The sequence below is a fragment of the Aythya ferina genome, assembly GCF_964211825.1.
Source record: "Aythya ferina genome assembly, chromosome: 1".
Taxonomy (NCBI): Eukaryota; Metazoa; Chordata; class Aves; order Anseriformes; family Anatidae; genus Aythya; species Aythya ferina.
This window is the reverse complement of record NC_140296.1, coordinates 98,653,520-98,666,499: the sequence shown is the minus strand read 5'-3', so window position 1 is coordinate 98,666,499 and position 12,980 is coordinate 98,653,520. Positions and strand designations below refer to the sequence as shown.

General features: G+C 33.9%; 2 protein-coding genes across 6 annotated transcripts in view; one reads left to right on the top strand and one right to left on the bottom strand.

The window, feature by feature from the left end:
- The window catches only part of TMPRSS15 (transmembrane serine protease 15), a 56,279-nt gene that overhangs the window by 39,189 nt on the left and 4,110 nt on the right, over nt 1–12,980 (top strand). For all 5 annotated transcript variants that reach the window (XM_084532831.1, XM_084532830.1, XM_084532828.1 and 2 more), the window contains 6 exons: nt 854–986; nt 5,740–5,835; nt 9,004–9,053; nt 9,502–9,676; nt 11,624–11,805; nt 12,046–12,141. In XM_084532831.1, coding sequence (XP_084388957.1) covers nt 854–986; nt 5,740–5,835; nt 9,004–9,053; nt 9,502–9,676; nt 11,624–11,805; nt 12,046–12,141 — 732 coding nt within the window. The remainder of the gene's footprint in view (nt 1–853; nt 987–5,739; nt 5,836–9,003; nt 9,054–9,501; nt 9,677–11,623; nt 11,806–12,045; nt 12,142–12,980) is intronic.
- CHODL (chondrolectin) overlaps nt 9,723–12,980 on the bottom strand; it is a 37,529-nt gene continuing 34,271 nt past the window's right edge. The window contains exon 8 of the mRNA XM_084532871.1: nt 9,723–9,798. Within this exon, the coding sequence (XP_084388997.1) occupies nt 9,793–9,798 (6 nt within the window). The 3' untranslated portion in view covers nt 9,723–9,792. The remainder of the gene's footprint in view (nt 9,799–12,980) is intronic.

Here is a 12,980-nt window from a genome sequence, read left to right as displayed (position 1 = left end):
TGTTGCAAAAAGGTTTTCTGCAGAACTAGTATTTTCGTGAAAACTATATTTCAGCAACCAGTAAATTGCAAATGAATTATATTGCTTTCCCTGCTTCATGCTGGCAATAACTGCTATCTGTCTCAAGTTCAGCTGTAGCCTATGAGTTATAGACAGAATTCTGTTGACCTTCTGCTCCAGCTTCCTTAGTCACCATGACAGTAGCATAAGATTTTTTACCACATAAAGAGTTTCCAATTTTTTTCTGTTTTTTTTTTTTTGTTTTGTTTTGTTTTGTTTAAAAAAAAAAAAAAAAAAAAAAAACTTTGATAGAACTACTGGTTTTCAGAGAGTTTTTTTTTATTATTATTATTGTTATCATTTTAACTTAAGCTGCAATGAAAGCAAACACAGAAAGTTCTCAAAGTGATTATAACTGGAAAATCCAATTTTTCTGTCAGCTCGGGTTTTAACCTTACTTCTAGTCAGTGTTACTGAGTATCATGTAGCTAAAGCTTCACCACAGTAGTTCAAAATTGCATGGTACTGGCTAAGAAGAAATAGTTGTTAGAGTACATGGAAAATGTACTATTTACTGTCTGTTAATGAGACTTGCAAAACACAAGCTATGAAAACGTCCTGTCACAGAAATATAGAAGGAAAAAGCATTTACTTCCTGTGGGAATACATCTTCTACATACTGAGTTTATTACTGCTGTAATGTACCTTAACTACTTTTTTTCTTTGCTGGCAATAATAATACTGCATTGTGTGGAGGGGGGATTGTTTGTGTTTCATGGTGTTTTGTTTTTTTTTTTTTTTTTTTTTTTTTTTACCACCTGCCTAAAATGCTTCTATCCATTTTGGTCTACAGTGAGATTGCTTAATGGTTCTTTAAGCACCAAAGGGCTGGTACAAGTCAGGATTGGGAAGACATGGCACCTGGCATGTGCAGATGATTGGAACGAGCAGATTTCAGACAGTGTTTGCCAGCAGCTGGGATTAGGGTGAGTGAAAATATTCAGAATATTCAGTGTCTTTGTACGTTGTTTGAAGCTTTTCTGAGTCTGTGTATTTGTGTTTCCCTCATCATTTTACTGGTGTCAATACCAAAAAAAAAAAAAAGGCAAAACAAACAAACAAGTCTACTTTTCTCTGGTAAATGAATTGTGAGGTCAACCAACAAATTTATAAGTGTCACAGTGCCTGTTTTGATGGCATTCATCACAGTGTTGCAAATTTTGAATATGTTAGCTTAGGCGTGAGCATATATGTTGGAGAACACTGTGAGACTGATGTGGAGTTGTTAGTCTTTTATCATTTTATGTCATCATTTATGTCTTCACTTTTTATGAGGATTGCTCCAGATTAAATCTGGAGAAAACAGCAGCCTTGGCTGCTCCACTATCATATTGATGTTCACCTCAAGTAAATTCAAGATAACCACTTGGGTATCCTGCAATTAGGTTCCTAGTACATTTCATACTTACCATCAGACCTTAGCTGTTCAGTTAGGAAACTATATTTCTCTTCAGGTGTGGTTGAGGATGGAGGGAGAAAGGAAGCATATGATTTAAAAAATTGATTTGGCTTCAATTACTACTGATCAGCTGAATTTCTGGGGAAGGGATGAGGAGGGTCGAGTGCAGAAGTGTTGTATTTTTGCAACTATGGTAAAATTTATGGCCTGAATTCTGACCTCACTTACACTATATGAAACTTCATTGCCATCCATTGAATAATATATGTCTTTCCTAAAGTGCTGAGGTTTTTAGGGAATGTCACTCACTCAAGTAATAACCAAATGAAATTCTATCTTGCAGTTTATCACGGTCTCTAACCAAAGTAGGAAGCCTGCAAATGCCTGTCTCATAAATCAGTTTTAGAAACCACACAGTTAGGAAGATGTAGAAAAATGACTAAATGTTGTTTGAAAGTATTTTTAATCACCTGATAAGAGAATGTGTGCTGTTTTATTTTTATTTCTTTTGGGTAGGTACTGCATTTATATACATATCAAATACCTGCATGCACAAATCCTGATTATAATATGTATTATCTGTTTTACCTAATTATCTAATTATTTACCTGATTATCTAATTTATCTATATAATTATCTAATTTATGCATGCATATAAGGACATACAGAGTGTGACTAAATGTTCTTCCAGGCAAATAACTTTGTCTGTTATGATGGCCAGTAGCCTTCTTCCTCTCTCCCTGCCTTCTCCTGCCTCCTTTTCCTCTGTAACTTCTGGACACTGGTCATTTTGTGGTGTAATGGTTTAGTTTACATTTTAATATTTGATAGGCTTCAGTGAACTTTGTCTTCCATGGTATTTTCTATTAGCTTTTTAAAATTACTAATTCTTTTGTCTCCGTACTATTCTATGGCAATATATTTCAGAGCTTGTCTGTATAATAGAGTCAAATACACTTGTTAAAAAAAAATATATATATATATAAATAATCCTATTAAGTTTCCTAATTAGTTCTTTTTAATTCCATTGTTTAGTTTATACCCATTGTTTAAAAAATATATAGTATTTTTAATCTGACATTGTATCACATTCTGGTATCTTGGGTGCATTTTCTGTTACAAATCCTGCAGAATAGGATAAAATTATCATATGTATATAGAAATCCTTTAAGCATCAATGTATTTCTGCCTTTGAGTCTCCCTGTAGCAGCATATTTGTATATAACTGGCACTGTATTTGTTAGTAAATGGATGGTTGTAATAACAGGTCTTGGATAGGCTATAGCTCATGCTGCTATACTGAAATAACTACCTAGAATCCTGCATTATCAGAGAAAGAGGCTAAAGTTCATCTGGGATGAATTACTTTTGCTGTTAATTGGTTATACATTTTCTAGTGTCGTTTCTTGTTTAATTCATGAAAAGGAAACAATGAGAGTCCTGCAGCATATCCTGACTATTTATGTAGCTGAGCTAGAAGATGCAGTGTTCCACACAGATTCTGATAAATCACACAGCAGAATCCTTTTACTTTTATTTTTCAAGTATGTGACTGTCATGTTTGTGATATGTGCCAAATAAGCAAATGTGGAGTGATGCCTGTGTGTTCATCTACAAAATGTTTGCGAATTATTTGCCTAACCTATATTCAGAATGAGTCCAGAGTGCAAGAGGCACTAATTGGTGGAACTGAGAAACCTGAATAAGAATCTTTTGCTCAGCCTACACTTCATGTGTATCTGATGACAATGTTAAATTATTATTATTTTTTTTTTATGCCAAAGAATGTGTTCATTGTTTGTAATTTGCTACTGTTCTTTAGTGTTTGTTGTTCTCCTGTTTGTCATAAAATTAGTGCAGAAAGCAAAAACACTGCTGTGTGGCTTAAACACAAATTAAACAAACTGTAAACATCCTTGCAGCCTGAAAACTAAGCAATGAATTACAAAATGTGAATCACAAATGTATGAATATATATATATCGGTATATTTTTATTTTTATTTTAAATGTGTGTGGATTTTTTTTTAGTTAGTAAAAGGAATTGTATTTATTGGACAAATGTCACTCTTATCCTTATTCTGAATAGTTTTTCTGAAATATACCATTTTATCTGAATCTTTCCTAACAGTCAATATAGTGCTTATTGTTACTGAACACATCTGAGACAGAATTAGAAACTGAAACCTTACATAACGTTGTAGATCTGCGCGTAAGAAATTTATCCAATATTCTTTTGTGACTTTTGGCTAGTGAACATGTTGAATGAAATGAGGAACTTAACACCTGTATTAGCTTCTTAAAGGCCATTTCTGTCACAGCCTTCAAAATTTCTAACAGATCATTTTCAATAACAGAAGACCCACAGTGAAAAGCCAAGATACATCTTACTTTTAGAATCTGGCCTATGATGTTAATCCTTTTTCCTTTTGAAATGATAAGAGTCTGGATGATTAGAGATAAAAGCTCTCATAATATGCTATTATCATTCCCTCCATTTGAAAACTAGTTCTATTTTGAATGTTAATCAGTTCTAGGAAAAGTAATCTTTTCAAAATACTTTATCTTGGGTACACCTAATCTATGTGTTGAATGATGCCATGAATCAATGAAAATTAAAGAGTTGTGGCACTATGTCTGTCTAGAGTTGTCCAGAGTTTCTGGACCTGCTAAACTATCATGTTCTTATTAATCTGAGAAACTCCAGGAAAAGCGGATGATTTCTATGATTTTTTATACTTACAGAAATGCTTAAGACTCATTTTACCAATAACTTAATTAAAAGAGTAGCAGCTTGGTTTTGCAGTCACATAAGATTTAGGAATCTCCAGCTGTGTGCACTTCAGGAAGTCAAAGTAAGAAAACAAATGAATCAAATGTAATTATCAAAGGTTTTCTCAGAGTGACTTTTTCCATAGAGCATGTCATACAGTTTTCCTAGTGGCACATCAGGGCTATTGAAAAACTCCTTTTTCCTATTCCTAATCTTACTCTTCACACACAGCAGATTTGCAGGCAAATAGTAGACTGCATACTTCCCAGGAGAGTGAGTGCACTTGAAGTCATACTGCCTTGATAGGTGCTCCCTGTGTATTAAACCTGCACAAATGTTTGTCTTTTCACTCCTGAAATATCTATGGCTAAAGGATCAGATGGAAGTAGGCTGTCACCCCCAAAACAATTATGTAGTTTGACCTCAGCTGTCTTTTTTTACCCAGGTTTCCTCTAGAGCCAGGGAGTATATGTTCCAAGCCGGCTATATGCAGTATCACAAAGTATATGGGGCAGAATAAGCTATGAACGAAATCTAGATATGGGTTGTAAACATCAAAACACTTCGTCTCACCAATAGTTCACAGAATCTTTGGTGTTCAAAATGCCGTTGTTGTAGAAAAGGGCATCTAGGAGTACAGCTTAATTCAAATGAACTAACCTGTTCAGTGGAAGACACAATACCCTTGATTTATTCCACAAATCTTAGAATCATAGAATCATTTAGGTTGGAAAAGACATTCAAGATCACCACATAAAACAATCAACCTGACCTACCAAGTCCCATCATGCTCCTTAGTGTCATGTCCACATGTTTCTTAAATACCCCTGGGTATTTAAGATAGGGACTCCACCGCTTCCCTGGGCAGCCCATTCCAATGCCTGACCAGCCTCTCTGTGAAGAAATTCCTTCTAATACCCAGTCTAAACCTCTCCTTGAGAAGAGGTTATTCTGTTATTTTTATTTCAACATATCTGTGGGGTGAAACTTAACTTCTAAGGTAGCATTAGATTCTTCATGAAAGAATCTAATTTTCATTTCTTCTCTAGGTACAAAGGTAAAATAGCAATGAAATTACATCCTGCAAAACTGCAAAACTGTGATATTCCAAGGTTCATTTTGTTCCTCATCAATTTTGCATTCTAAGTTTTAGTTCCATATATTTTAGAATCAGTATTGTAAACAATTCAGTGTGGCACCAAAAAGCACAAATTAGTTATTTACTTTCATTAAAATAATTATTTCTATCTATTTCAATATAATTGTAGCATTAGAGATCTTACAAGAAGGTGTGAGAATGAAAGTAGGCAAGAAGCAGTTTAATGCATGTAAGTTTCAAAATCTCACAAATATCCAGATAGTCATTATTTCATTAAAAAATAAAAATAAAAAATAAAAAATAAATGCTGAAGTTTATTCTACCACCATAATAATTTCCCAAACAGTCCTCCACCGGTGGAATAGTTTAAATATCTAAAAACACTCAAGTGTGTCTTTTTTTTCTTCTAGGGATGCAAATATGTCATCAACTGTATTATTCACTGGAGATGGCCCATTTGCTGCCATCACCAAAACAGCTAACCAAAGCCTCATATTTACAAAAAGGTGGGTAGAGTGAAGTTTCTTCCTCATACAAAGGATAACTGTACGTATGGTGACTGCCACTTATACAGTAATTTCTACCTCAAGTTTTTCTGAGGGGTAACATGGTTCTGTACAAGGTAGTATCAAAATAGCTAGGTTTTATTCTCTATCTGCTGATGAATTTTATATAACACTGGGCAACTCACTTTTCCCCCTTCCATTCTTGTCTATTATTGAATTTCAAAGGAAAGAGATGCTTGCTGCATTTTTAGCCAGCATTCAGTACAGTTTTATGTGAAGTCTTTAAACATTGAAATGTGGAAACGTGGAAATGATAAATACCATTATTTTTACATTTCTTTTTACATGGACACCTCATTTGCAAATCCTATTTACAAAGTGTTTCTTATGTATAGATCTCTAAACTATGAATATATACTACATTACTTTGAGCACCAATAGAAGGATTAAAATGGAGTGGTATTCCCCCATTGTTACATAAGAGATAACACACTAAGTTCTCTCCAAAATCAGTAGCAAAAATACGCACTTCCAAATTGTGATTCATTAAGCTATCTTTGCTGGAATGAAATGAATCACATCTGTAATCCATTGACTTTACTGATATAAGTTTAGGGCACCAGACAGATGTTTAGACAAATTAATCTCACCCAAAAATGACTTCTGGGTTTGTCTCAATATTTAGAACTGAATAATTAGGTGAGATGCATTTGATTATACCCTTAACCTTTCTCATTCCAAATGAACTTCAGTTCACTTGAAGTGATTCTGAAGGGTCCTACAAACAGGTAGCGTTTCTTGTAGCTTAAATGAAATGGTAACATTTGCACAAGATTATATTCTCAGGAGATTATGGGATTTACAGTACACCTCCAAAAGGAGAAGGGCTTTCTATCATCAAATAAAAAAAAAAAAAAATATATATATATATATATATATATAAAATAATACTTCAATTACTGTGTTTCTGCTTATGAGGGCACACATTTTCCTGGAATCCTACCAAAAATACTGATGCAGAAAATTACTGTATAATTGCTAAAATGCTGAAATGATGTTGAGGATGGAAAGAGTTGAAGATGGATAGAGAAATATTCTTTCAAGTTTCCTTTATGAACATACCACATAGTAACAAAGCAGGAGGGAATTCTCAATTCAATATGCTGTATTTTATCTAAATTTAAAACAAACAAACAAAAAGCAAGCATTGTATCTTCTAGTTGTACTCTGTTAATCCTAAACATTTATCATTCTCATTAGTAGTAAAAGTATCTTTAACTTATTGGATATCATTACAACCTATTTTTCATTTTTTTCTTGACTACATGTCTAAATAAGGGTAGCCAACAAACAGTGGCAGTGATTTAAAGATACCTTCTGCTAATATCTGCTAAGCACTAAAAAGTGATTAATGCGGGAGGAAATGGAATAAATTTGTTCATCTTATTTGTATTTCTGTTGCTGAAATAGATATGTCTTCCACCATTTTTCACCTGGAAAGCTGATAGAAATCAATTTTACAGGGTGACACCATTATAGTTTCCTATGCTTTTGTGGTATATACAATGAATGACAGAAAGGTCACATAGTTTTGATAATTAAAAAATCAAATGCTCGTAATCAGATTATAAAAGGTGTTGCTCACATTGCCTTTGGTAATATTCAAGCATAACTACCATAAAAGTAAAGGAGAGCACAGATCCTCAGCTGTGGTGCAGACAGTATAACTGTTCTCTGATGCCTTTAGGTAATGTATTTCTTGTACAAAAAATAGCTTTGTACAGGTCAAAATCATGACTTGAAGATACATGAGCAGACGCCACAGGCATAATTGCTTTTGCCATTCCTAAGTGAAGACTATAATCACAGATGTCCCATGTATTTTAGATTTCTGCCTTGCATGCTCCTTGGATTGCACTCAGAGGGTCACATAAGATGTGTATGCAGCGCCCATGGAATGCCTCTGTTGCCTTTTGAAGTCTCCCGAGTTTACCGAGAGGTAGCCGAAGACTAGTAAACTGAAGTGCAGGCAAAGAAGTGGTTTTCATACTGTGAGCTCACTCCAAAAAGATGATAAAGCAGAAGCCCATAAATACCTTATATGAAAGCAATCAGTAGGCAGTGATGGTGGGAGATACATTTGACCCAATTATATGCAAATCCCTTCTTCAATGTAAAAAAAAAAAAAAAAAAAAAAAAAGAACAAATCTAACATGTCGAATAGTTCATATGATACAATACAAGGCTAGAGGCATATCTCACTCGCTCACCTTCACCATGGTGCAGATTTAATTGGGTAGTGGAGCAGAGGGTTACTTCTTCTCACTTGCCCTTCTTGCACCACTATGCCATTGTGAAAATGCTGGGTCATGTCACCCCCTCACAACAGATTTCAAATTTTAGTGTAAACATAGTGAGGGATGCATAATATCACATCATGTTTAAAGAATCCTTCCCTTTTTCTCTTTTAAAAAGAGATACTGTGAACTAGCCTTTGGCAGTCTTTTTTATTTTTCTCTGATATATTTCTGTGTGCATCAGATTTAAATTGCTGGCACACACACTGTCCCAAGTGTTCAGATTCATTACAAGCTATGAAGATAATCTTAAAACCTCTGGGTATCAGAAATGCTCAAGTTGTTTTGATCTGTAGTCTCATGCTGTCCAGGCTCCGGCTTTATCTCTGCTAAATAATTCCTAACCCTCTATACGCAGCTATGTATTTTATAGTGCACTGTAATCTTAGTAAAGAAGATACATTGATACCAAACTAACCCCTTTTAAAAATTCTTTGGTTACACTGATCTCTAGTGGTTAGTTATTGAAAACTTCTCAAAAGGCAGAAAAAATTGCCATATCCTGTTACAATGTTGTTGAGAATCTGTCATAAGCAGATGACTTGTTCACTTAAATCACAAGTGAAATCTACTTTTATTTCCAAAACATGCATCAATTAAGTGTCCATTAAAGAAGAACATATACATGTAATATTATATATAAAAGAATATTTTGTATTTATAATTAAAAAATTAAAGCATGGAGGACTGTAGCCAAAATACTATGTTTAACAGTTTGATAAACTAATTAAACTAAAGCGCTTATATATATTAGAGAGAGAGTGTTACCTGGTATGCAGATACTTGTGATTTAATTATACTTTTATTCTAGAGAACACTGTTTGAACAACCAGGTGATTCATCTGCAATGTAACATTAAACGTAAGTACAAACACCTTGGGAATGTTTAACACAGAAATCAGATTGTTCAGTCCATAAAGCATAATGTTTATAGTTTGAATTGAAAGGTTAGGGAATGGACTATAAAAGCTGTATTTATAATTATATAAACAGAAAAATTTATAATCTTCACTTGTTTTCAGAGTTAAGAATACACTGCATTTGAGTCTATACAGAAATCATATATATATATATATATATATATATATAAATGTCAAGGTCTCAGAAGATAATACATCTAAATCCAAGTTACAAAGTTTCATTTTGATTTCAGCTATAAAATGACTTCCTCCACGATAATAGCATTTTTGAATAGCAGGTCAGGTAGTACAAAGTCTATTTTTCCAAGAATATTAACTATTCTAATAAAATGTACCACATTACCCTACAAACATATGTAAACCACTATTTGTTGTTGTTGTTATTTTAGCTTGTGGACAACGCTTGGTAACTCAGAACAATAGAACAAGGATTGTAGGTGGAAGTGATGCCAGAAGAGAAGCTTGGCCTTGGGTAGTCTCACTTCATTTTAATTCCATGCATCTTTGTGGAGCCTCCCTTGTCAGCGAGGAATGGCTGGTGACAGCAGCACACTGTGTATATGGGTAATGTTCAATGCACTCATAAATTAGCACATGCTATTACTCCCTCAACATGCAAGTATCCTAATGGCAAGTGGCTGTCAGTAAAGCTGGGTTGAAGTGTAGTCCTGAGCCATCAGTCAGTCCTATACAGAGAAAAGCATACTTTCAAAGGATTGTACTGAAAACACTCAGGAATTACACTTTTTTGAGGCTTATTAGATGTTTTGAAGTAAATTAATATATTCACAAGTGTATCTTTGTCTCCACTGACTACGGGGCATCATGCCAACTAGCTGAGATTGTCATATTACATCCATGCCATGTCTTTTCTTTTTGATTTTAAGAACGATGGTGAAACACTTTTTTTTTATGTGCAGGTTCACTAAGGGGGCATCAGATAATGAATAACTTGTGATACAGATACAAAAAATTAAAATCTTGCTCACTGTTTAATTACTGTGTTTTGAAGCTCATGGAGCTTGACTAAAGGCTCTTTTGCCTACTGGGAAATCCTCAATCTGTACTCTAAAGCAGAGAATCAAGGAAACTAAGAAGCATTTTCTGAACAACGAAGAATTACATTTTGAACATATGGTATTAATACCAAGCATTTGCACTTAAACCATGAGCAATTTGGGCCCCCATTACTTACTTCAGTCTCTGTCAATGCTCTAAAGGACAAGGTGTTTCAGAAAGGTATATTCAGTGTTGCCTGTCCCTCTTTTATACTGCTATTCATTGATCAAGATCAGCTGTGTGTAATTGGAATGAATCTTGATTTATGTGCATTGATTAGACAATACTGGATGCTCTCTAGCTGGTGTTATTTGTACCATTCAAAGAAGTGATACATATTAAAATAGTTTCTAAGGTTTGCCTCCATAACGTCTATCATAGAAACATTATGTAGAAGACACCCAGAAACTGGAATGGCAAAAAAGAAACATTTCTGTTCAAAATTACAGTAGAGTTTTAATTATAAATAGCTTAACAATAATGCTGTACAGACTATGCCAATATATGAGTGCCTCCTCATTGTATGACAAGAGCCATATTCCTGTCACAAAGTCATTGAAATTAGGAGGATAAAGCCCTCTTAGTTTGCACACAATAAGTCCACATCTATTTTGGTGCTTCCTTTTCACTTATATCACCTTTCTCTTTTCACTTAAATCTCATTTTATCACCTTGACTTTGCTGTAGTTTTCCTTAAGTGCAAGCTTCCAGTTGCATCCCTTAATTCTGAATATTTAACTTAAATGCTTAAATTTGGAAGAAGATAACCTCTTGTCAGACTAAAAGATAAGCAGAAACCAATTTCATGCGATATGGCTGAAAATATATTTTTGAAAATACTAACTGGTTGATTAAAAAAAATATATATAAGTTCGCTAACTTAGATACAGTCTCAAATATGTAACCCAGGGAAAAAAAAATGAATAAAATGAATAAATAAATAAATAAGATTATGCCATAGTTTGTCTAAACATATTGTTTTCACTTTAGATAAGAAAATTAAGAGACCAATTTTCTGAGTCAGTGAGCTGAAGCATTATCTACAACATTGTAAATCTATTATTCTTTAGATAACTCCAAAATAATTTTCTAACTGGGACCAATATTAATTGCATTATGCGCAGCCAGCAGTATTCTTCCCAATGTTTAAAAAGCCATAGCAATTTAGTTGATGTATTTTCCTCCACTGCATTGCTATCTGATTAATTCTTATAAATAATGCATTATAAGCTTAACATCAAGAATCAACCACATATTTCTACTATATGGATGTTTAAAATGGTATTACTATCACAAAATTATAAGCACAGCCACTACATATTCATATTTATTTTGAGAAAATGTGAACATGCTATGAATTGCTTGGAGGTTAAAGATTAGCATTTTATCTAACGTATTTTTCAGAACTTTCATTAATCATTCAAAATTGTGAATATTCCTTGCAACTTCTAGGAGGCATTTACAACCATCTAAATGGAAGGCAGTTCTTGGCTTGCATGACCAATTGAATATGACACACCCCTCAACAGTAGTTCGATACATCAATCAAATAATTATAAATCCTCATTACGATAAGCTTACAAAAGACAGTGATATTGCTCTGATGCATCTTCAGTACAAAGTGCAATATACAGGTAAATAAGTGAGTTGGTATTTTATCATAAAAAATATATTTATTCTATTATGCTAAGCTCTTAACTATGAGGTGATGGAATGGCTGTACATTTTTTACAACCTAATAAATCAATCCAGTACTTCCTGGTTATTTTGCTCCCCAAAGTGAATTGGAGTTAATGAACATTTTCTTTTGTGACTCCATAAAAAACAGAATACAGGAAAGAGGTTGAAATTGATTGTTTATTTCACATTCACAGACTACATACAACCTGTCTGCTTACCAGAAAAAAATCAACACTTTTTGCCAGGAACTAGCTGCTTCATTGCTGGCTGGGGTGATACTACAAGCGGAGGTGAGTCATCTGTGGGAAAATTATAACAGGCATGAAGCCATGAGGGAAAGTCTGCTCCTGATTCCACAGGAGCAAAACAGATTAGAGATGTACTCCATACAGAATTTTTGGAGCTATCCCACTCACCCACTCTTTCTTCCCCAAAGCAAAGTAGAAGAGTTACAACATATTTATTATGAAAAACAAAACAAAACAAAACAACAAACAAACAAACAAAAAAAAACATATCTACAACCATTAAATTATGAAAAAGTTTACTGCATCCCACTTAGGAGAATACAACTACTGCTTTTCTCAATATGAAATATGAACATCTTATTTCAAGATATTTGGGGAGGGGAAAGGAAGGGGAAGGGAAGAAAGCCCAGTGTTTCTGAAAATGTGCAAATGATTTTCTTCAGAAGCACGTATACTGACTGTAGTGTGAAATGTATATTCTATTTGTATATCCCCTTCTCAAAATTTGGAAACTCTGTAAAATAATGAACATGCCATTTCACTTCCATGGTTGCTTATAAATATTTGCACCTCAATTTTCAGAGTAAAATTGCAATTAAAGTTTCAGTTGGAAACCAGTAACAGAAATTTTTATCAAAACTAGAAATACCCGGTCAAAGTTATACAATGAATAGTGTGGAAACATTGGGCAATCTAAGCTTCTAAGCCTTTAATTAGCTCTCAGACCTATCCACAGTAAGTTCATAGTCACTGATTTTAATAACCTTGATTCAATTATAACCAAATTCAGTCCCATTGCACAAATGAAAGACAGGATTCGGTTAATGAGCACCATTTAATCAGTGATTGTGTTTCAGGGGCATAAACCTGAATAATACAGC